Source organism: Antedon mediterranea, chromosome 8 (assembly GCF_964355755.1).
Source record: "Antedon mediterranea chromosome 8, ecAntMedi1.1, whole genome shotgun sequence".
Lineage (NCBI taxonomy): Eukaryota > Metazoa > Echinodermata > Crinoidea > Comatulida > Antedonidae > Antedon > Antedon mediterranea.
Genome location: NC_092677.1, coordinates 8,532,617 through 8,559,428, shown reverse-complemented (window position 1 = coordinate 8,559,428; position 26,812 = coordinate 8,532,617). Strand labels below are relative to the sequence as shown.

Here is a 26,812-nt window from a genome sequence, read left to right as displayed (position 1 = left end):
AACACCGCCTGTATTAGGTATAACACCACCTGTATTAGGTATAACACCACCTGTATTAGGTATAACACCACCTGTATTAGGTATAAAACCATCTTATTTTACCATATATGGTCACACAAATCGTCACAAGATAAGACACATTGGTTCACACATACAAAAACAGTACCTTATGAGGGTTGTCACGTGCACAAACTAAAGCTTCGTTTCCACTAAAATGCAACGCAAGGACGTACTACCACGCTAGTAATAAATTGACCAATCACCAGCAACGGATCATTTGAATCATTGTAATTGGTTGGAATGTACTTGCGTCTGCGTGTACGTCATTGCCATGGATTTTAGTTGGAACTTTGAGCTTCAAGATATATTTGTCTCCCCCACCCCCGTCCCACTCTCGGAAAAAAAAATACCACTCCATAAATAATGACCTTTACAATTACATGTGAAACAAAAACGACAGTTGCAATAGATAGTTATATTCAATTTTTTCACTAAAATAGATAAACACTGCTGATATGCGAGGCACTAATATCGTTAAGGTAATTTTTCGTTGCATAAGAAATATTATACTGTATATAGGCTACAGTAGACCTATTATCCTTTCGTTTTATTTTAATTTGGAAACTGTACTTTTTAGGTACAATTATGGTCATCAGTTTTTGTCTCGTAAAGAGATGTATTGTTTTTTAGTAGGTATACGTACGTATGGGCCCCGTTCAGGCTGATTTATTTACCCGGGTAAGTTGGTTTCAAGGGTGTTGCGTTATCGCTAATGTTTGTGAGTAGGAACAGCTACACGGGCTCTATGTATTCCTGAGTGCATGTTTGCCGTCGAATTATACGGCACTGTCAAAATCAATTCAAGACAACGTTATACATATAATGTTCCGACATAAGACCTGAACATACGAAACAAACTGTAATCACATCAAACAATTAAACTTGGTTCCCACTAGGAAAACGCAAGATTGACCAATAAATAACTCATCGCGTGTGATTGGTCAAATCACAAGCCCTTAATGTTGGCGTCTCTAATGTGAACTAAGCTTCAGATATATGAGTAGTTTATGGTCGTTTAAACATTACAAATAAAATCATAAAGCACCGTTAAACATTTTTACCAGATTTATACAGTATAACACTGATTAGTAGTAGGAAGAGGTTGAATTTTGCGACAACATTCAAGTAGAGTCTATTCGTCCGTTTATATAATGACATTGCTGGGAGCTGGAGATGTGTTTGCTGAAGATGTGTTTATGTTGCTCACTGATGGTACGTCAGCATCACATTTAATCAAAACAGGACGGTGAACAATGTCCGTGAATTCCTTTTGCTGTCGAACAAAAAAAAGCAAACATATTTTCATCTATACCGTTGAATATGGTGTGCATTGGCGTTGATTAAATAAAGTAGCCTAAATTTTGCTAAGATTTTCGAAACAAATTATTTACCTCATTAAGTCCAAGTACCGTATCTACTGAATGTTGAACTTAAAAATACTGAAACTTTTTTTTTATAAATTTATGTATGATTATCATGTCAATATAGGCCTAGCGGAGATTTTGCGGTTTTTTTTCGTACAATTATTAGGCCTATGTTTGTTTTACTTTTCACTATTTAAAAATTCAGACGATCCATAATAATCAAATGACACTGAATACCATATTACATAATGATCTAGTAACATTTATGATTTAGAAAACCACAATTGGTATAAAAGAAAACAATACATTATCATATATGCCATATGAAATGTGCGCTATAAACATGCAACAATGGGACTTAAGTACTGTACACTGTTCCGATGGCCAGTAAATGTTGATTTTCCCCCTCCTCCTACCACCGTTAACATACTCTATGATTCCCACTAGGACTCAACATAAGTAAGGACGCAGACGTCACGTATCGACGCAATGTGCCATAATAACATTACACTGTTCGTCATAAGTGGTTACCGAACACTATTTTTGCTTCAACTTTTCGTAAGATGGGTACGTAGAATTGATAGAAGAGTATTTTCTTACGTTACAGATTTGCTTTCTAATGTGAAGCTTTAGTAGGAATTCTTTCATCAAGTGATAAGCTTACGTAATCTTAACGTTTTTTAAATTTGGCATTCGGTTGATTGATATGAAAATAGGCGACCGGTTAAAGAACAACACTTTTTAATCATGCCAAGTACAATAGAAATCATTTGAAATCGAATGAGGTGCGTGCGTTTTATTAGAAATTATTCTAAAAACTAAACATTATATAAAAGATGTAGCAATTGGACGTATTCGTCTGTACGCTGATGACGTCAACACACAATCAATTATTGGAACCGTCTTGCTGCAAGATCAGATCAACACCTTTTTAAATACACTTTTAATTTAACCAAGTAGCTGAAAGCTTGTGTTTACGTTTTTAGGAATAGTAATTGCAATTTCTGCTGTAGTAAATAACAATTATGATTTGACAATAACAAAACATCACAGATTGAAAGTACGACCAGAATAACAAGACATGCCAACAAACTATAGGAGGACACTTTCAAGTGAAACCAACGACCCTTGAGGAGACATGCATTCGAGAACAGGGGGTTAGATCTCAAAGGTGCCTGAGTACTATTGCGCAGTAGGCCTATACAGACTGGCATTTTATTCATTGATGGCCAATAGGCCCTACCAAAAGAAAGGTGTACTTTATTATATCAATAGAATTGAATTAGAAAACCACATTGCTTGAGAGTATAGAGAGACGGGGTGGAGAGAGAGAGGGGAGGGGAGGGAAGTAGGTGGAGAGAGAGAGGGAGGGGAGGGGAGGGAAGTAGGTGGGAGAGAGGGATAGCGGCTGTTTTCTTACCATCATCATATCTCTACGTAGTTTCTGTAGCTCATGTTCCTTTTGTTTTACCCTTTCTTCTATGCTAACTGTAAATGTCTCCGGGGCAACAGCTCTACTACGATTGAACGTGGTTACAGTTACTTCAGTGTCTGATTCCGTACCTCGAAGAACTATTATCTGCAATGAAAGGACGGTAATAATAGTTTAAAACTCGCTCGAGTACGGTACTTACTTTTGGAACTTTTCTTTTGAAACTTGCTCGCATGGTAGGCCTACTCTCTTTTGGAACTCGCTCGAGTACGCAGGCCTACTTAGTTTTGGAACTCTGTCGAGCACGGTAATTACTTTAGAACTCGCTCGGAACTTACTTGTAGAACTCCGTCGAGTACTCACTTTTGGAAATCTCTCGGGTACGATACTTATAGAACTCGCTCGAGTAAAGTCCCTTTTTTGAGCGCGTTTGAGTACGTACTGTTGTTTGCAACTCGAGTGCGGTACTTACTTTTGGAACAAACACAAGACACATTGTACAAGTCGTAGTATACAGAATAGCGACCGCTACAAGACTATACACAACTTCAGGTTCGTCTTCTAAAACGTATGTAAGAGGCACTGCGATGGAGACGATGATAGCAACGTTATATATCGACAGACCGATATATTTTGAGTCATTTAATTCCTGCATCGATACTTTTCTGTTTAAAAAAGCAAAACATTTACATTTGAAGGTTTTTATTATTTTTCTACATTAAAGAACTTCAACTTACGTGAATGATTGTAATTTTGATTTTACAATCATCTACGAAAGTAAATATTAACTCGGTAATTGTATTAGGTGTATTATAAATTTATATTTTGCTTAATTTCTCAAAAAAAAATGGCTTTTCAAGAATAACAATCATAAGCGAGTTATTTACTCTCCTTCTCAGATATGTTATTAACTTATAATATAACATAAAAAAAATAATATTGAATAAACATTTTGTAAATGATGACATCGAAAGAAATAAAACCATCATTCTTAATAGTTAATCATTAATGACGTAGTTTTCAAGTTCGCCACCTAACATTAATTCTTCAATGTAAATACACCTGTTCAGGAAGATGGTATCTGTGTCAAGAAAATCAAAGACCTATTTCTATCTCATTTTAGGCGTCTACTCCATATTTAAGAGTTTTATTGTTTTAGCATGGAGATATTATAGGTCCATGGTTAGCCTTATAATTATTTTCTTTTTTGAAGAACAGTGTTATAACTGAGAGGGTGGCTACTAATTAAACTCATTCGTTTGTTCTTCATTTTCATATTTCAAAATCAACTATGGTCTACCGTACTCAGCATATAAACACAAGGTCGAAGGTTCTATTAAAAGTCATTTTGTAACTATTGAATTTGTGTTAATAATAATACACGTTTATCGTACCTTGTTTCCCAAGCAAGTTTTGCACCATATAGCATGATCAGTCCTTTATAAACGTATAATACAACGGTCCATTGGACAAGTTGTTTGCAGTCGCACGAATCCTTCTTTTTTAGTAAAATCAGGTCCTGATTAACAATCTAAATATATATTTGATAGAAACAATAGGTATTTATTCAAGTGCCGTAATATTTGGTGGATTTTAAACTGTAACTGCTTTGTGAGAATTCTGAGAATATTGAGCCGATCCTCGGTACTGTTTATATTTCCGAAGTATCATTAGGAATATTTGGTAATACAATATTACACGTTTCACATGTATTTAGTAACCTAACCCTTAACCAACTTTACATGATACACAGGCACCACATGCGAGATAAATGGGATGCTGTATTATTAAATATTCTTAGCCTTAGGAAATAGATAGTACTGTATGTGGAGTTACAGCACTGGGAAACGGGTGGAATATCACGGTAACCCAATGGCAGTAATTTTGAAACTATTTAGTGTAGGCCTATTGCTTTTGAAACTATTGTGATTGTGAAACCAAGTTGCGGTACTTTTTATACAACTGTGCATTGTAATTTTGAATATAATTATTATATAAAGAACATAGCCTCTGACAGAACGCTTTGAAACTTCACCGCAGAAATAAGCAGAGCGGCCGATAGGGAACCAGCCAGAAGACTCTCGTCGGCGGAGCGGCGTTTAGACGAAGAAGAAAAGAATCTCAGTGCAGAAATGTCCTATTAGTGCACCGTTACATAACTGTTTTAACGTAGCATATTGTAATCGTGATTATCGCTCATTAAAAATAACCTACTGTATATATACTAACTAGTATAATTAGAGTTAAATTTGCCTTAATTGGCCTATATACAAAATCTCGGCGTCGTAATTTTCAAGCTAAGATAATTGCAACAGCAAAAAAATGAGCATTAGAATACAGTTACAGACACTAATTTAAGTACTGTATTACTTCAACTATTTAATTATTTTGAGTGCTAAGCCTAATTTCTATAATAACTGATGAATACAATTTTTGTCAAATCTCCACCTTTTTAATCTGAAAATCTAGTGAGTGTGTAGGCCCTAATTAAAATCAAAACAAGTCCATTAACACCCTAATAATTACTAACGTCATATGAGATTGAAACTCTCAGTACATTAGAATTAATATTCGGATTAATTTTAAAAGCACATAAATAGGCCCTAAGTGGACATTTTGTAATCATAGGGAAAGTCCTAGCTAGGTCATGGTACGCTTTCTCGTGGCAGAAAGGCCTAATTAATTACACGATACCCTACGATACAAGCATGTGTTTATATGTTTTCTCATATAGTCCTCCTAATTGGAGTTTGATGTTGAATTCGTGGTGAATTAATCTGAAATTAAAGTAAATACAAAAACAGGTATACGAACTCAAGAATCAAAATGAAGATGGCTATCCGGCCTAATGTCTTTCGCAATAGGTCTCTGATTGACCACATTGTTCTTTTATGTTTTTGTTTAATCTTTCAGGTTTAGGCCTATGGCACTAATGGAGATGATTTTATAATCAATTAAGTGGGTGGACATTTATTTCAGGTTGTCTTACCTCAGGCGGAAACGTCTTGGTTTCCTTAAAAAATGGATTGATCATTGACCAAACAAACAGATAAATAAGGTCTATTAGAAGAAGAATCGTAAGCAATCCGAATAAATGCCAGTCTTGAACAATCTAATAGAGAATAACAAGTAAAACACCATGTTACATTTGTGGCAATCAATATAAGGGGTCGGGTCCGTTCTGTGCGGCTAACGTCAACTCATGGAAAGGTACCAATCTTTTGCTTAATTAAAAAAGATAGAAAATTGCTTAAGTGGAAAAAAAAATGTTTTAACCATTTTTTGTTATTTCACGAAATAGGCCTGACGTTGTAATCTAATACGATTAAAAAAATGGTATCGGTATTGGTATACAGTAACCTCTCCGCAAGGGACACTTTACAAGGAAACGCGAAAAACTGTAAACCAATGGTATGTTCGGGAAAAAACCTTTAAAAAAGGGTTACTCTAAATTGGGTCACAAAGTTATCTATATTTAATATCGGTTCTCCTGTATTTTGAAAACTTTTTGAAGCTGTAAAATAATTTAATATAAAAACACACTTAATTTTGATTATAAAGCACGTTTAATAAAATCCGATATTTCTTCCATGCGAATGCAATATTATCTATTAACTGTATGCCTACAATCAATAATGTTTGAAATTACAATTGCATTTTATTTTGTAACGATAAAAAATTACAGAACTCAATAGTCAAAATGAATTCGTGTTTCATTATTTAAATTGTTACCTTTGACTACTACATAGAGACATAAAACAAATTGATAACAATAGAAAAATGATATACATGATATGCCTTAATTACACAAATGTAATTAATGATGTCAACTCATTAATGAACACAATAAAGTCGTGTTTCATTATTTAAACTATTGTACTTGACGTCAAATTATACGAACAATTATAATAACATCATAACAAATAATAAATTAACAATAGTAAAATTATGTAGGCCTAATAGATGGTAAAAAAAAACATACAGCGGAATCATACATTACAAAACAATTAAAATAAAAATATAATTAAGTCTAATTACCTTCTTTTTTATCTTCAGTTTACGAAATATTAGATACACCCGCCACGTTTTTAGGAACAGCCCACCAAACGCCATTGAATAACCAATAGACAAAGTCCATGCTCGCAACTACATTTAAAATACGTTATTATCAATGTCAACATATTGAAATAATATTTGTAATCTTTTAAAAACTATACAATATTGAAGAATATAATTATAGTCTTACTAACAATAATAAATATGGCTATTATAGTATCATAATCAATGTCAATGAAAATCAAAAAAGAGAAAGTTTCTTTAAAAACATTTGCAATATTATTTTTTAATATCTTCTACTTAAAATAAGAAGTACTAATATCATCATAATATAATTTTTTCAAGAATATGTGCTAGTATATTGCTTGTAATCTTTGTTTGTAGGCCTAAATATTGTTGATTGTCCTCTTCGGGAGAAAAGAATCTTGAATTAATAGGATTTAACCAAAGAACATCTAGCTTTAGTTAAGTCTTAAAATGCGTCAAAGTCAAAGTAATATGAAAAATTATTAAAACAAAGTTAGAAACATCCAATTAAGCAACAATATACATATATGAAAGAAGCCAAACAAGTTCATAACATGATGATACTAATATTGATATACCCACCATACATAAAGTTATGTACATATTCGATTCAACGATATTTTGGTCGAGGCCAAATAGCATGACGGATCCGTAACAGACAATACAGCCTGTCGCAATTACGTTGTTCACATTAGGACTGGATAAGCGAATTAACCTGAAATAAAAACAAAAACAATAGTACCATAGTACTCATATATAATGTATTGTGGTAGTATCATTATTTTTCATTCATTAAATTATTAATTCAAAATTGTATATTTATCAAAAAATCATCAACAATGATATTAAGCCATACAAATATAGGACATTTGCTGGAAAATTCACTTTATTTATCTATCATTTCCTCGATCCCCACCCGAACACAGGTTTTTAGATCAAGCGACAACCGACGACATATCGATTAACCTGACATTATGAGGAAGGTCGAAGAAAATCTAAAGCTAAATAAAAGCCTAATAAATACTGATCTTTACTTTCTTTTTCTGTTCTTGATATTAAACACAAGGAAGGCACATGCAACGATGACTCCGACGGCTGAGAGTGACGAGAATATGAGATATATAACTGGTCGTATTCCGATGTAAACAGTTTCATAGAGTGCACCGTCAATCGGTACGTCTCCTGCAAAATAGATATAGTTTTATAATTAAATACAGATACAGAAATTAGAAAACTTTTCTCTGGCTTTTCTGACTGATTGTTGTCGCTGTACAAAATCTGAGAAAAAAAAACCCGGTTTCATTAGAACAAGATTATTTGACCTAGTTTGAAAATAATTTAACTGTTGTTCCAATTTCTGATCGAAAGGTCTATTGGATAGGCCTAGTTTAAATAAAGTGCACCTATCGATTAGTCAAGTAATTACACGTAACATGACGTAGATACCTGTAAATGTAATTCGTTTTTCAGACTCCCAAACAAGTTCTCCGTTTTGATAATATATTCCAATAGTAACAATCTCATTATCTTAAGGAAATAAGAAAGGAAATTATTATTTTTACTTCAATTTATTTTCAACGTGCACGCAACGCAAAGACGTATTCGCGAAATTCAAGCAATTTGACATTCCTCGTGATTGGAGCTTGCGTCCAAATTATAACAGACCTTTAAAAAGAAATATGATATTAGTCTATTTCTTGAATTCACATTTTTACGTAATATCATTCAAAGAAATTATGTGTCATAGTGCATTATACCGGATAACCCTCGTATTTTGTATCCGTTTATGTTGGATAATTTTGTAGAAGCGCACCAGCGTGGATTCGAACCAGTCTCCTCGAAATGTAAACAACCACCAAATTACCTCTTACCTATAAGCTGCTCAAGCTTAATATTGCCAAAGCGATCTCCGTTACGGTTAAATTGTATAGTTCCCTATAAAAATAATACACCATTGACATTAATATAATTTTCTATCGGTTTTAAATACTAGAACCTAATAAAAGCATGTAGTAGTGAAACTGTGTGTAGAGTCATTAACTCTATTTAATCGACTCAGCATCACACAATTAAGCTACTTCGAATTGTATTTACGACGGAAGGAGATGTTTGACCATAGAAATACGATATTAAGAAAAAAAATTGGCCCAATTAAGTTATTATTATCTCTAATTAGTACTTCAGATTATAAAAGCAATCCAATAAATTATCGAAAGCAACATAAATTTTACATACGTTTACACAATTCAAAAATAAGCATACGTACGTAATCAGAAAAGTCAGAGTGCAAGTGCTGTGAGCAGAATAATTACACGTAAAATAGACGCGTACTTTGTCACGGCATGCCATTTTTTTGTATTATTATCATTATTAGGCATAATTATTATCACCACATCGATCACTTTCATGTTAATTATCGTCATTATCGTTATCAAAATCATCATTGTCTCCATCGTCATAAATCTAAAATGTTGTCATGTTGGTTAACGTCGTCTCCCAATATAATCAATCATCCTGCTCGTAATAAGCCTTATTAGGCCTACCATTATATTCTTCGTTGTTGTTATTAAAGTTGACGTTCTTATTAAAGTTGACGTCGTCACCGTTTTCAGTATGGCCATCATCATCATCGTCATCATCATTATAATCATCATCATTGATTACAGCAAACTTACGGAGATTCCTTTAAAATTAAGATTTTTTATCGAATTTTCGAACAATTCCCGAATATGGTGAGTATTGTTATAATCGAAATCTAGGATGCTGAGACTTGAGTTTGTTTGTTCGAGGTGCGTTTGGGTTTCATTTAACACCATTGCTATCGTCCACAATCCATCGTATGCGTATGGTGCGTATTCTTCGCCTGGCTGTTGTTGCTGGTTGGTTCTGTTGTAATACATATCTTCGTATTCATTTGGGGTCTGTATAAAAGATGTATAAGTCAAGTTCTATTATTGCGTGTCATATTGAATTGAATGAAGAATATGGTGGGAATGGCAATAGTGAATTTAGTTTTCAAATTGGCCACGCAACTATCTAGCTTTTACGTACACATGGACATATCTTGCTGATCGTTCGCAGGATGACTTTTCAACCGACAGCTCCGTAGTCGCGTGGGTTTGGCGAAAATGTTGATACAAATAAACCAAACCAAACAAATGTAAATGAGAATATTATTTTTAAAAATGACATAAAAATAAAGAATGCTGTTGTACAACTTGGTGAGACTTACCAGTCCAGATATTGTGATGTCCTGTATTGGATAGATACTGAGGAAGTCAACACCAACATGTAGACTTGCCACTTCTCTCATCTCTTCCAGCGTGCAGTTGTGAACATGTAGGTTCAATTCCCACCAACCGGGATCTAACCAACTCTCGATAATCCAGACATATCGTTCTCCATACATACTTTGCTTGTAAATCTACAAGTCATGATTATTCGGATTAAAGATGTATTGTCCCACAAAAATATGAAAAAACGAAGATTATTTAAATCAGACTTTGCATTTACCATTTTGCAGTTTTATTAACATTATTCAATTCCGCAGAAAAACAAACAAATATAGGCCTAATGATTTCAAAAAATCCGAAAAGAGAAAACAACTATTAATTATGCGACACATAGATTGATTCCCGTTTGGATAGACTCTGTTCACAGTCCGAATGCACAACGTTACATCTTACGACTTCTAATGATAATGATTGAAATGTAATTGACACCAAGGTGCCAATTATTCCCCAAAAGATTTTAACACAATTTACCTTGAGTATTGATTAATTTTGCTCTGTTTATTTAGACAGAGAATGGCAGGTTGTATATTAGAGGTTCAGTTTCTTCTACCGAGATTTCAATTAGAAATGCAATATTTGTAACTGTATTTTCAGTAACACTATCGTATTGATAATTAAACTAATCATTAATATACATAAATTATCTATTATACCGGTAAATATGTTTGAACTACAGGCTTAGGCCTTTATTTATTTTCAAATGTCAATTTACTCACCTCACAGAAGAGAATTGATGCTGGTTCTATATATGCACTGGCAAAAATTATGCGAGCATCTTTATCCTTGAATAAAAACGAAATACAAAATGGCTTCCGATTATTTGTGAACCTACTGACAGAGATATCGTGTATTCAAAAGTATTTAATACAGCAAGACGCATATCTAAATGACTTGCGATAGTCAGTTAGACTCTATCTACTGACAGCTGCAGATTGAATCGGTTGAAAATTTATATTACAGAACATTTTGCCAATACATGTAGGCATATACTTAAACTAGATCTGTACATACAATTGGAGGATCGTTGAAAAACGAAAACGTTATTCTTTTTTTCAAATATTGCCAATTACCATTCTAAAACCTTAATTATGGTACGGTTAAGTACGAGATAATGGTGGAAAAGACAGAAGTTTAGATACGTGTTGAGGGTGAGTGTACGATAAGATGGCCCTTAATTATCAATTGCTATTAGTTTGTCCAGTTGAAATTGGTTACAGGCTTTATAAATAAATTCAAAATATATTTATTTCATCTTTAAATCAAATCTCTTTCATCTTTAATTCAAATCCCTTATTTAAATAGCATCAGAATAATCAACAAATATAGATATACCTTCATATTTCGAAGCTGCTCTCTCGGCACCTGTCCTGCGTCAAAACTCTCTGACGTCACAATGTCAATACCATTGCTTCGTAAGTACTCTTTTGTGATGTCGAAGTGCTTTTTGTTAAAATATTGAAGACATTGTTATTATTAATATTAAATTATTAAAAATGTAGGTCAACACAAAATATAGTAGAACCACTATTAAGGGGATAGTGGTTGCCCTGATGGCCGTAATGATCAAATATATATACCCCATTTGTGTGTTTCACTGGAGAAAGTGTCCTTTAATAGAGGAGCCTTAAAGGAGTAACATTACTATTTCATAAAAATCAATAATAATCAATAAACCAATCACATCATAATCACGATCTTTAATGAGGATTATTTTGTTACTTTCAATCTCATAGAATACACCAAAAAGCATTGTATCAATGTTTTTTATTCACATTCAGAACAAGATAGGCCTATATGTTATATATGTTATATATGTATCGGTTATATGGCTAAATAATACATAGCAGTTTAGGTTTTCTAATTTTAAAACAAATTATTATTTTCTTTTATTTATTTCAGTGAAACATAGACATAGATAACCGGGGATAGTCAAATGCTCTCATCACTAGGGCCTATTACTCTAGTAGCTAGATCAACTTTCGTATGCACTTTGAGGTCCAGAAAATTTGACTTCAGAAATTGGTTTAGGGTGGTCAAACAATCATATTTGGCTTGGTTACACATTTTGAAAATGTGGCGAAAGGTCAAAAGGTCAAGGTGAAAGGTCATAAGACCAAACATAAATATGTCCTTAAATCTCAACAACCACTGGTCACAACGAGGTAATTTTGGTCTTAAATTAATCAGAAGGTATACATTTATATTCAGTCTAATGGGACATTTTAGTAAAAAATTACCGGAAATGCCATTTATGACCTTTGACCCACAACCCAGGGCATGTATGTATCTCCGTAACTACTGGTCGTAGACACTTGAATTTGGTTTTAAATTGTTCGAAATATATGTTTTGTTATTTGTTATACATTTTGAAAAATGTTACAAAAGGTCAAAGAATCAAGGTCAAGGGTTATTTGAACAAATAAAAAAAGGTACTTTTATCTCGGCAACCACTGGTCGCAGCAAGTCAATTTTGGTCTCAAAATGTTCAGAAGGCATGCATTTATATTCCATCTAATGGGGCATTTTAGTCAAAAATTATAAGAAATGCCATTTCTGACCTTTGACCCACATACCAGGGCATCTCATATCTCTGTAAGTACAGGTCGTAGAAACTTAAATTTGGTATCAAATTGTTCGAAATATACATATTTACATTCATTGTAATAGAAAATGTGGTTAAAAGATGAACAGAAATACTCTTACTAATGTTTCAAACAAAAAACATATCTACACAACTTGTCCTTAGACAGTAATGTTATGCAATAACTGATACTTTAAATTGTTTTAATTTCAAGTACTAGTTATTGCTGTCCCATAGGACATTTTGATAATTTTAATTTTAATTTAATTTTGGATTTATATAGCGCTTTTCCAAGTGACCAAAGCGCTGTACAATAGAAAATAGATAGAAACGTTAAGCTCAACAGTTCTTTTCAGAATGCTAGAAGTAACTTGCCATATGTATCCGATTAAACGCCCCTGGCATGTATTGTTCAAAATGGTTTTTAGGGGTAAAGGAGGCATCTTTATTTGGGGTATAATATGGTAACATGTATAATCAAATAAATACCACCTAGATGTAAACAAATACTGCACAATTAATATCAAAAAGTGATAAAAATATGTCAAAATGCTTGGTAAATTGTAGATTATGGTAGTTAATGAAATGTGTTGACGTGATACAATTATTGTGTAAATGCATGTGGCGGGGCGTTTATTCCACATAGTGTTCTATTTGAGGGAATGGTGGCGTTTATTTGAAGGAATACTCTAATTTTAATAATTGTATTTCGTTTCTCAACTGATAAAAGGTACTTTACATGATTCGTTTTCCTCTTTATGCTTTTTAACGAAATGTTTCTGTCTTTTAAAATAAAAGTGATAGATTCCATTAAATGGATCTTCACCTCCAGGTGCCAGTATAATGATATAAAACAATGACACATCATTATCCTGACACGATTGCACTCATAATGGATCTTCATTCTATCATCTATTTGTTTGTAACTACAATTTGACAACAATCTTTTGCATAGTTTTAAATGCCAATACATAGTTTCATTACTATTGTACAATATGTCCAGCTTTCCTGAAAACACCCTTGTGTACAGTGTTGTAGTATGATTTTATCATGATAAACTTCTGATGCTTTTATTGTCAATGCATTCAGTACCTAAAACATGTCAAAGTTTCTAGTGGTATTGATAATAAATCTCCAGAAATATATATTGTTTTATTATCTACACTGGGAACAGACGTGTATGTATAAGTTTTGTCGTTGACATTCAAAACTATTATGCAACAGTGTTACGTAATAATGACAATGACTTGGTCTATTATTGTGGTCTCCGATACCTTTTATTAGGTTTAATCCCGTTATTATTCTTATTATATAATATATATATTTTTTTTATATATATATCTGGGGTGTATTTAGTTGATTATACATGTTACCATTATTACACCCAACAAAATAAACGCCTTCCCTGAATAAATAAATGCCCGAGGCTTTTATTCGGGTAACTACAGTAAATTACTTCTAGCATTCTCAAAATGTTTGAACGTTTGGGGGTCAACAATAATTTCTAGCATTATTATAAGCAAAAGTAAAATTATTACAAACAGTAAAGGATTTGTTTTAATTCCTACAGTATAATGAAATCATTAAGCATCAATTATTGCATAACATTACTGTCTAATGATAAGTTGGGTAGATATGTTTTTTATTTAAAAGATTAGTAATTAATAGTATTTATGATCATCTTTTATCCAAATTTTCTGTTAGAATGAATGTAAATATGTGTATTTCTAACAATTTGATACTAAATTTAAGTTTCTACGACCTGTACTTACAGAGATAAGAAGATGCCCTGGTATGTATGTCAAAGGTCAGAAATGTCATTTCCGGTCATTTTTTACTAAAATGTTTCATTAGGCTGAATATGAATGTATAGCTTCTGAACATTTTGAGACCAAAATTTACTCGCTGTGACCAGTGGTTGCCGAGATACAAATACCTATTTGTGTTTATTCATATAACCCCTGGCCTTGACCTTTTGACCTTTTGTAACATTGTTCAAAATGTGTAACAAATGACTAAATGTATATTTCGAACAATTTGAGCCCAAATTCAAGTCTCTACGGCCAATAGTTACGGAGATACAGACATGCCCTGGTTTATGGGTCAAAGGTCAGAAATGGCATTTCCGGTCATTTTCGACTAAAATGTTTCATTAGACTGAATATGAATGTATACCTTCTGATCAATTTGAGACCAAAATTACCTCGCTGTGACCAGTGGTTGTCGAGATTTAAGGACATAATGGTGTTTGATCTTATAACCTTTGACCCTGACCTTTTGACCTTTCGCCACATTTTCAAAATGTGTAACCAAGCCAAAAATGATTGTTTGACCACCCTAAACCAATTTCTGAAGTCAAATTCTCTGGACCTCAAAGTGTATACGAAAGTTGATCTAGCTACTAGAGTATATCGCCAAAGTTCGAATCTGTGCCAATATTTTAGAAATACTTTTTTCCATAAATTTCCAATTACGTAGTGAATAAACTATATATTGTTTTGCTTAAGTCTCATTTAAAGATTAGAAAGAAACGATGACACAGATCAGAATAGAACCATGGATTTGAAAAAAAAGCACGTTCCACGAAGCTACATCTCCCACTTCATGTATTCACAATACAAAATTTCCAATCTTTAACAAAGTCTATGAAATAACAGTTTGGTCTAAAATTGAAAAGAAGTCTTCTTACGTTTGCAAAGTATTCGTTGTTTTCATGTATAATTGCTACTCGATTCCAGTCGAACTCTCTGAGTATGGCCAGCCTAGGTGGATTCATCGCCGATGAAGGAGGGTTTGTGCGGTAGAAGTATTTGTAGTACTCTTTGTCGGACAACGAGTCAGAAAGTGCTGAGTTCCCCACCTATAGCATAATAATAGATAATAATAGAAATAACATAGGTTCTCAAGATAGATTTTGAATTGCTTACAATCGTTCATTGAGTAACTGTTTGTCATTTTTAAAAAAAAATGTTTCTTCAATTTGTATACTTTTAGCTAAAGAAAATGTTCTCAAATGACATGGGCCTGATAACGTTTGTAATAATTTCAATAAATTCCTATAGCATCATCTTTTATTTTCAATGGACTGAATTCATGGCGCTCGTTTTGTTGCAACGCTGTTTTTAATTTTAATCAATATAGTAGCAAAGGTTTAGATTTTATAACCCGGCGACACCCTTTAATTTTAACCGTGTCTTGATTGGTAGTCTGGTAAGAAAAAAAAAACAGACAGCATCTCAAGAACAGTCACCAAAAAAAAAACCAAGGAAAACCTATATCCACCTGGCGTCGAACTGGGGAGAAGGAGATGCAAAATATGACTGCAATTTCCCATTAAATACAAGTGGGTATGGATATGATGCATTAAGGTTATTTTCGTTTTTGTAGGATGGATAATGACGATTAGAGGTAACATTTTTGCACCCCAGATGTTAGGTTGGACTCTGTTTTGATTGTTTAAGCATAAAGCCCTGTTTACACTATCAAACTAGTTTGAAAAAAAGTGTGATGTGCCCAAATATGGTATTGATATTCCCAACTACGGTAGTGATATGACGTCATAATCATGTCTCTATGGGCACATCACACTGTTTTCGTCACATAAATTTTGACAGAGCGTTAACACATAAATAAAAATAAAATCGAGTTGATGATAAGCAATGATTGACACTTCCCTGGTTCAATCTTCGACCTCCAAAATGAATTGTTTCCATGACAAACAATCAATTATCTAAACCTGTATGACGCGAACAATATTATGTAATGGGAAATGAATACATAATTAATTAGTATACATTATTATGCCATTCAAAGAACCTGTGAAGTCGGTGTTGACCAGTTTACAACTTGTGAAACGCGTTTTCGTCGGCGAACTTGTTCAAACACAAGATGTGAACAACTAGCAGTAGAATGTCTGTTGTTGTTGAAATAATTTGTCTAAAGTTATAATGAAAGCAGCATTGATTTCTGTTACTGGTTTAAATCATTATTTCAAATGTTATTAATATTTCTTATTAATGTCTGTTGCAAACACCTGCCCGCTAAGAAGGAATTGATAAATGATTGTGTCTTTAATTAATTAAAATTAATTAATCAATCCCTTTTGCACATTAACAACTGTGCATTATTGTTTATTGTGAATTTATTGTAAGTAGAAAACTTTGAAGGAAGTAGTAAAAAATAGATCATTAACAATGTGTGATGTTAATAGTGTCCCCTCTTTGTTCAAATACACGTTATTGAAGACACCTGGACACAAACAAATATATTGAAATAAAAAATGATGCCATTTCCTACGGCACTCATTCATGAAAGTTAATCTATGTAGGTCTATCATTCGTTGGATGATAAATTTAAGCTATGATTCAGTATCAATATTTGTTTGTGTTTCAAACATTTAAAAATGAAAAATGTATATATAGAAAATCACTGACATCTTTACAAATTAATTGGAAAACAAATCCCTTTAGGCCTATGTTCATTTCCACTGGACAACCTTATAACTAATCTAATATAATCTAGTATTTTCCAGCGTTGGTTGCGCATGCGTATGCAAATTTCCATCAACTTTTCGTTATGCAGTAAAATACACAACCAATCAGATCTCAATAATACTTTAATCTTTAATATAATCTATTTTTTTTCAGTTATAGTCAATATCTAATTCAAGTCATATGATCGTTATTTTCTCTTAGCTCAAGGAAGAGGGATTTAGGGAATCTTACTGTGGTGTTCATGGTAGAATATATGTTTTTTTAGAAACAAAATAATGACGTATGCTACTTAACCAAATTATGACACCAAAACAAACAAGAAACCTGCAAAACAATTAAAGTATGAAATGTTTCCAGAAGAATTTTAAAGAGATAAAGAAATAAGTTCCAACACACACCAAAGTCTAAAACCGCTTGGATCGGTGCTGTTAAGAATTAGACTTGGCTCCGGTTAGTGTATTTTCAATATTTTGCATATAGTATTCAATGTAACATTGATAATATTTTTATGTCTAGCGGAAGCATTACGTATTATATATTTTATGACACATTAGGACAACATTGTATGTATTTTAAACTGAAATATATTAACAAAGATGTTTCTATTTTGTATTTGTATATGCATTACACCAATAAAAGATTAATTGAACTGAATACTCCATAATGTGTTAAAAAGACTTTGTTGTTTACCTATTTATGTCACATTACGATGACTTTAGATTACTAATTTACTGTTTAATCTTATAAAGATAATTAGGCCTAACTAAACATTTATTTAAAGTCTAGGCCTAAGTAATTATCTTGCGTTCATTCATCAAGTAATAATGCGTCGGGCTGTACAGGTAATTGCTCCACCTTATTATGACGCCGGTGAATGCCATGCTTAAACAATGCATTCGCAACTTAACTTACATGCGTATCCTTAGGCCTACGTTTGGTTTTAGCAATCTCGTAACATTTCTACAAGGACTATTAATGAATGTACATTTGACAATCTTTTTTTACTGTATTGGAGATCTTAAAAGGTAGATGAAATGGCTCAAATAGGTCAATTATAGTTATTATTGTCATTAGGCCAGAATAATTACTAGAGTAACAAAACATTCAATAGATATAGTTGTGTAACGAGTATTATTATTATTGTATGGTAGGCCTACAGAACAATACTGTAACAATATAACCGTTAGTTTATCTAATCTTTAATCTAATTTAATACTTTTTTTTCCCAGTTATATAGTCAATATCTTATTCAAGTCATATGATCGTTATTTGCTCTTAGCTCAAGGGTCTTTCACACCTGTTCCGGCACGGCGCCGAAAAAATGTTTCGTTTTCACGCGGCTACGCGCATATCGATTGGCGCATAGTAGCCACGTGTGAAGCGTCGTGAAAACGAAATATTGATGTTCGATTCGCCAGACCCCGGAACCGTGCCGGAACAGGTGTGAAAGTTAATGTTTTATATTGTAGTTAAACACATACAGTCAATACAAACATATTACATCGTAGGTCTACTACTTTTGAAGTCTATCGGAGTAGTTGGTAGTTAGACCTATCGGAGTAGTTGGTAGTTAGACCTATCGGAGTAGTTCGTAGTTATACCTATTATATTGGAGTAGTTGGTAGTTAGACCTATCGGAGTAGTTCGTAGTTATACCTATTATATTGGAGTAGTTGGTAGTTAGACCTATCGAAGTAGTTCGTAGTTATACCTATTATATTGGAGTAGTTGGTAGTTAGACCTATCGAAGTAGTTCGTAGTTATACCTATTATATTGGAGTAGTTTGTAGTTAGACCTATCGGAGTAGTTCGTAGTTATACCTATTATATTGGAGTAGTTGGTAGTTAGACCTATCGGAGTAGTTGGTAGTTAGACCTATCGAAGTAGTTCGTAGTTATACCTATTATATTGGAGTAGTTGGTAGTTAGACCTATCGGAGTAGTTGGTAGTTAGACCTATTATATTGGAGTAGTTGGTAGTTAGACCTATCGGAGTAGTTCGTAGTTATACCTATTATATTGGAGTAGTTGGTAGTTAGACCTATCGGAGTAGTTCGTAGTTATACCTATTATATTGGAGTAGTTGGTAGTTAGACCTATCGAAGTAGTTCGTAGTTATACCTATTATATTGGAGTAGTTGGTAGTTAGACCTATCGGAGTAGTTGATAGTTAGACCTATCGGAGTAGCTTGATATTCCTACTCAAGGACCAAACGTAAGCAAGTAATTTGACCAATCCCAAGCAATGGATCATCTGAACTGTCGCTTGTGGTTGGTCAACTCTCACTTGCGTTGTGTATGTCCAAGTGGGAACTATAATAAGCTTTTCGACCACTTATATGTCGGACGTTACGCTGCTATGATTCGGATTAGCTTGATACTTTTAAGGTTTTTAACACTTGCATGTAAATTGAGATAAAATAATTGTACCTGTAGTAAATTCCAGTATTCAAGCGTAGCTGCGGCTGGCATGGCGACCAATGAACAGGCTGGCCCTAGCAACATTGTCTTGACCGGTTCTGTTGTAATAAGTTCTATTACGCCTTTCAGTCCATGTCCAAGGCTACACTAAAAAGCAAATAAATTAATCATTATCATCACAAACAACAAATTAGACTCTACAGTATAACATAAAATATCTATAGCTGAAAAGCCCACAATTCCTATAGATTGGAAAAAATGTTTAAACAAACAGACGCATGGCGACCAATGAACAGGCTGGCCCTAGCAACATTGTCTTGACCGGTTCTGTTGTAATAAGTTCTATTACGCCTTTCAGTCCATGTCCAAGGCTACACTAAAAAGCAAATAAATTAATCATTATCATCACAAACAACAAATTAGACTCTACAGTATAACATAAAATATCTATAGCTGAAAAGCCCACAATTCCTATAGATTGGAAAAAATGTTTAAACAAACAGACGCCTAGCTACATGAAACACATTTACACAAACAAGTTTAATCAAACACATCACTAACACAATTACGTAATATAATAATATAAAACAATGTGTTATTAGATCGATATAGGCCTACATCACTTTTAAGTGTGATTGGTACTGGTCCTATCAATAAGGACTTACATGTCCAGTGTACACATTGTAGCATGTGTAAGAGTATGGGCTTACCCCGCGGGGTAACAATACGGACAGTGACAGGCTAAACTGACAGGCAAACAGCGTTGGAAGGCCACTTAGCGTTCCTAAACAATGGGTCTCATGCCTCTGTGTTACGCCACAGTCTGTAGGCCTACTGTAGTGTCACATACTTTTTGTGTATTAAAATTTAAATACACTGATTAAAATTTGAAACAGGTGGATATGCAGCCATGATTTACAGAGACAAGCATTGTGCAATTTATATGATCGTCGACCCATCTTGCGGTTAAGTTATCAGTAAACAGCATACAGTATCGCGTCGCCTGACAGCAACGTCCATCCAATATGGGATGTTGTCTATCGACTGGAGCCCTATACTTAGTATATATAATATAGTGTGTAGGCTCTCGAATTGCAACTACATTTTTGAAATGTAAGTTGTTAAATACTATAGACTTAATAGATTGTTAACTTTTATGTTTCATTTATTTTTTTCGTATTTTAAATGTTTTAAGCACAAATAATTTTCTATTCTTGAGAATTTAAAAACAAGATGACTATAATTACTGTTATTTTTATATCTGTTTGTTCGCTTTTTTAATTTGTTTTAAAAATGGAACTAAAGAAGACCAATTTCTTTTACAATATTATTTTAAAGTATACAAATGGTATGATCGATGGATACTTGATCTACAAAGGCCTTATTACTGCTCTTACTCAACATGTATATAATGGTTGACCAATATCATAAATTAACTATCCGTTTGATATAAGTATAGGCATACGGTTTGAACAGGCAATCGAATAAACACGGCATCAGCTTGTTCTGGCTACTCTTTTCATTAATCACCGTAAAAAAACAAAACAAACTTTAAAACTAAATCGATAGATGCAATTATAGTGCATAGTTATTCACGTACATGCTCTTATATATCAAAACAAACGTACTGATCAATATTACTTTAATAATATTTTAATACATTGATATGGTAATGTAAAGTATAGGCCTACATCATTCATTATTTGTAAATTAAATTATGCATTGACACAATAACATAAACATTTAAATTGATCATCGTGCAGTAATCATGTTATGAAATTCAATAAATATCGAACGAGAAAAGTCCAACAATTACACTAGGGCGATAACGATGGACGATAAATAGTTAAACATACATAAAACGAAAGAAATTAGAACAGTTTTCGTTCTAGAACCATAGGATAATCATGTAGGCCTATGCTGTATTTCATAAAATAATATTTTTTTAAATTCAATCAAATGACGTCAAGATAAAAAAAAAATAATAAATCGTTGTATGCAACGATAACACGCAATGTAAAGTCTCAAATTTATTGTGAATTGTTATTTCCACATAATGCATGAATAACCATAATTTCTTTCTAATGGAAAACCTCACGGTAACGAAACCGCCGTCTTATACAAGTTCATTCTAGCTATTGGCCATGGCTGGCATTATATTATATAATTTGTCCATTCTTCGATCACCCGGGTCTCATAATGCCACTGTATTATGCCTAGAGATAATAAACAGCACACGAGTTTGTTGCTTAAGCCTACTGTCACATTTCTATTATCATAATGACCGAGCAAATCGGAAAACCCGTTACGATTTCATCACAGATGATAGACCACCGTTCAGGCCTACTTATTTACCCAAGATTAAGTTTGTTCCTAAACCTACCAACGGTAGCGCCAACTGTGCACTGAAAACAACATACATTACGAAGCATGAACGACCTCATAATTTTTAACGTTAAAGACACTATAATGTGTTTTGTAGGGCCTGGGTCTACTAATTGTTTCTATAGAAAAGAAAGCAAGAAAACAAACCTGAGTGTCTCTCCAATCTATTCTAAGACGATAATTTGGAAGGATATTCGGATTTTCATTTATGTGTTCCAGTGCCATCTCAACAGAATACTTAACAGCCGTACCATCCCATCCTCCTCCCAAAGAATACAATGCTCCAACCGTTAAATCGGTCCGATTATCGGTATCCGATTTTACCAATAAAGGTGAGACTGTTGCAAATATAATAAAACTCAATACATTCTGCCCCAAGCGGTTAAACAACATTGCAAAGCGTTATACATAAATATATATACACTGATAATAGTGCGTTTATATTACTCAGTTAAACAGTGGTTCAACAGCATCGATAACTAGAGGCCTTTACTCGTATCCTTTAAAATACCCGCATTCATCAGCCCGCGACACTATTTGTATGTTTTGATGACCTAAATTAGAATTATAAATTAGCTTAGATTGTGACGAATGTAAAGTACGCCACCTATCGAAAAACAAAGCCTTTGCGCTTATTTTAATATTATTTCCATGTACGTTCCGACATTTGAAATTAGAAACTAGTCCTGCTGTAAATCTGATTGTCAATTTTCGGATATTGCCTGGAACTGTATATGAAATATCGATCACACTTATTACCAAGAACCATTTCATAATTTAGACTGTTTAACATAATTAGTTTTTATCGTTAATCAAATGAATAATATCAACAAGAGAACATAGGGTTAACGGTACATTGAATACGTTGTTCTATTGAATTTAATTAAATCTGTAATATTTGCACAGAGTTATATTTCTTCAAGCATCTATGCTTGAGGGTTCGAATGTTATTTTCTATCAAATGACGATAGCAAATAGCAACGGTGTTAACAAACCATAAGGTTGGTTCCCTTGGATGCAACATGGACGGACGTACGTAAGCGCAACGGCAAGTAAAGATTGGTTCACACTCGGACGCAGAGTACGGACGTAATTACGAGTCGGACGCAGAGTAAGGACGTACAGCACGAGTTGGACGCAGCGTAAGCGCAACGGAAAGTAAAGATTGGTTCACACTCGGACGCAGAGTACGGACGTAATTACGAGTCGGACGCAGAGTAAGGACGTACAGCACGAGTTGGACGCAGCGTAAGCGCAACTGAAGTAAAGATTGGTTCACACTCGGACGCAGAGTACGGACGTAATTACGAGTCGGACGCAGAGTAAGGACGTACAGCACGAGTTGGACGCAGCGTAAGCGCAACGGAAAGTAAAGATTGGTTCACACTCGGACGCAGAGTACGGACGTAATTACGAGTCGGACGCAGAGTAAGGACGTAAAGCACGAGTCGGACGCAGCGCACCTACCCTTGAACATTAAACACACATCATTATTGAGTCACTTTAAGTCACTACTCAAAACTCACCCTTTCTGATTTTTTTACAGCGCCATGAGCAATGAATGTTGGAATGGCGCTATATAAATCGAACGATTGATTGATTGATTGAGCGTAAGCGCAACGGAAAGTAAAGCTTGGTTCACACTCGCGGACTCGTAAGGGACGTAAGCGAGAAGCGAGTTGTTGACCAACGACAAGCAAAAGTTGGAATAGTATAATGTGCTGTGCTTCTTGCGTCTAATGGGAACCACGCTTAATCTGAACCGTTCATCGGCGTCGTGATTGGACAAAGTGCGTTGTACTTGGCCTACGTCCCTGTGGGAACTTTTGGTGGTTTTGTTCGCTCATCATTTTGTATTGATACCGATACTTATGTGTACTTTACACTGCTATGCACTTTCGATCGAGCGTTTATTTAATAAAAAATAAGGTACACAAAAATTGTTTATTTTACTTGACAGGTATGTTATTCCATGGAAGCATAAATACCTTCATGGTTATTCTAAGGCCTATAATAGACTTGATTCCAAATAAAATAAATATTGATTGAAACAGAACAAAATCGTTTGATAACACACGCAACTGTATTTATACATGGTGGATGTTATAGATCTACTTATGTAAATAAGCTACCGTCTCTTGTCTTTCTTCATTGTGATTTTTATAACATAAATTAATGAATGTTCAGGTCGTAATGGTACTTCTAATAAATAATCGAAATAATTTTCTATTTTTTAAAATGCCTTTCACAAAAATGTTGAATTTCTTTAATGGACATAAACACAAAATAATATTAATTTACAACCAGCATTTTGCATTTAACACATCATCTCATTTGTTTCACTGTATAATAACCTGACATAACTTCAATGACAGGCAGCACATGTTGTATTACGGAATTTGCCTGATATTGGGTAAATATGGTACAGTATAATATGTGGAGATACAGCACTGACAAAAAAAAACCAATATACGTTTAAAATAGAGAAAGGATACGTACAGTTTAATTGATTGATGTTTGCACACGATGAGAAGAAAATGATTAGTATTGGCATAATTTAATCAAATTATCAAGGCATAAGTAATTGATTAATATATTTAATGTAAACAGTATGTTATAACCAAACAAATAAAAGGGTACTTATTATTTGTGAATATACACAAACCAAATTTATTACGGAATATAATGACACTGAAATATTATATACATTCGAAAGCATACAACTTGTAAAATAATACAAATTAATATTCAAAACTTTTAAAATAACAAACAGGTGCATTAGGAATTGTTATTATTGTAAATACCTGTAAAACATGGCATCTAATGCGTGGTTCCCACTTGAGACGCAATACACTGACGTAACGAAACGTATATAAGGGATTTGACCAATCACAAGCGATGATTCGAACTGTCGCTTGTCATTGGTCAACTCGTTTGCGTTACGTGGAGGCTTGCGTTGCGTCCTAGTGGGAACCACGCTTTAGGAATCATTTTAATTAAAAATCGTGTCCATTCTGATATTCAAACAAGAGGCCTACTTCATAATTTGTAAAAACTAAATGGCAGATGAGATTATTTAATAGTTTTTTTCTTCGATATAAAGAGTGTGCGACCTTCTCGTTTACGAGGCGCTTCGCAGCTGACAGTCAATCTGCGCATGCTCATAATCGTATATTTCTGACGACAGTGTGATTGCAATCAAAACGTTATTAACAAATTGAACAATATCATTTTTGTTAATTAAACCACATTCTCATACTAGCTGTGGCTATAGAATTTCGATATTGTCTGTAAATAATGTGTGAAAATCAATCCAAGTTCGATCTGGTTTTAGTTTCTTGTTGCTTTTCATTATAGGCTTATTTTAAAAGGGTGTCAAAGGTGGTCTTAACTAAGCTACATATTCGTTACATCAATTGATTTACAAAGCTTGGTTTCCGGACTCTTACGCAAAGCAAGTGCGTAGGCGTACACTCAGCGCAAGTGAGTTTTGACCAATCACAATCGAAAATTATCATCGCGCCATGATTGGTCAAATTTGCGTTGCGCTTACGTTCTTGTGTCGCGTCCTAAGTGGCAACCGAGTTTTAACAACGGCGGCGTCGATCAAAACGAAACAAGTCTGTGTGAATATAGCGTTAAGGCCACTTTACACAGACGAGCGGTAACGGTAAAGCTTGGTTCCCACTAGAACGTAACGCAAGGACGTAAACGCAACGCAAGCGTTTTAACCAATGACAAGCGAAGTTATAGACAGTTAGCAAATCACAAGCGAATAAGCGATCGCTTGTGATTGGTCAATTCACTTGCGTTGCATTACGTCCTTGCGTTGCTAGTGCGAAACACGCTTAAGCGGAAAACCGCGTAGCTTGTCCCACGTATAGAATATTATCTATCCTGAGCGGAAACCACCCATCCGCTCCGCGTTAGGAATAACGTAGATTATATAATTTGTATATTACCGTTACAGCTCGTCTGTGTGTAAATTGGCCTTTAGACATGCATCTAAACAAAAACAACACAATGTGATTAGTACATTTGGGATTGATTATATTATATGTAGAGACATTAATATTGTAAATTGATGGTTACTATGGCATGAAAAACCCAAGACAAAGTCAATGTTGTAGTCGCTTTAGACGTATTAAATCCAATAAAAGATGCATTAGATATCATTCGTTAATTGGATTTTGAGAGGGATAATTTAACGAGGGAAATATAATGGGATGACCATAATAATAAATAATTGTAATTATCGACTGTTATTTTCACTAAATTCAGTAAATTTTAATTTTGAAGTACGTATGTGTTCTATTGTAATTTCTGCCAGGAAAGTTACATTAAGTTTACACATTTACATTAGGCCTAATACTGTTTTTTTTTTTAAAACTTGGGAGAACTGAAATGAATGTGATGCCAATGCAATATTATTATTAACAGATTGTTATTTTTTATTTACATTCTCACGACTTTGTAAACTTTATTTTTTAGATTTATAATTTTGGTTTATTTACGTTGAAAATGTTGTAGCCTACTGGTGTTCTGGCTGAATAAGTAGTGTGAAAAGATAAAATGTCAGGAAAAACCAGGCTGCTTTAATAGAAGATATGTTCGTTAGTTATATTCTTTTGTCTTTATTTAATTCTGTTTTTATATTTTTTGAAAGAGAAAGCTAAGAACACTGTAATTTTCAAATTTAT

At 33.7% G+C, this 26,812-nt stretch overlaps 1 protein-coding gene across 1 annotated transcript; it reads right to left on the bottom strand.

The window, feature by feature from the left end:
- Positions 1 to 7: 7 nt before the first annotated feature.
- LOC140056300 (gamma-aminobutyric acid type B receptor subunit 2-like) lies at positions 8 to 19,815 on the bottom strand. The gene is made up of 16 exons (XM_072101626.1): positions 19,737 to 19,815; positions 15,503 to 15,673; positions 11,565 to 11,672; positions 10,949 to 11,014; positions 10,172 to 10,363; positions 9,615 to 9,860; positions 8,811 to 8,874; positions 8,386 to 8,466; positions 7,974 to 8,121; positions 7,522 to 7,654; positions 6,895 to 7,002; positions 5,846 to 5,968; positions 4,251 to 4,387; positions 3,329 to 3,521; positions 2,845 to 3,003; positions 8 to 1,333 (listed from the first exon to the last, which is right to left on the bottom strand). Exons 1-16 carry the CDS (start codon positions 19,809 to 19,811, stop codon positions 1,205 to 1,207), a joined length of 2,133 nt encoding a protein of 710 aa, XP_071957727.1. The 5' UTR covers positions 19,812 to 19,815; the 3' UTR covers positions 8 to 1,204.
- Between the last annotated feature and the right edge of the window lie 6,997 nt (positions 19,816 to 26,812).

Excerpts from the sequence above, each read along its gene's own strand:
- LOC140056300 (XM_072101626.1), bottom strand. The coding sequence starts at position 19,811 with ATGTTGCTAGGGCCAGCCTGTTCATTGGTCGCCATGCCAGCCGCAGCT. Across the intron at positions 8,122-8,385 it reads AAAACGAATTACATTTACAG|GAGACGTACCGATTGACGGT; the intron begins GTATCTACGTCA and ends TCTATTTTGCAG. Across the intron at positions 7,655-7,973 it reads ATCAAGAACAGAAAAAGAAA|GTTAATTCGCTTATCCAGTC; the intron begins GTAAAGATCAGT and ends TTTTTATTTCAG.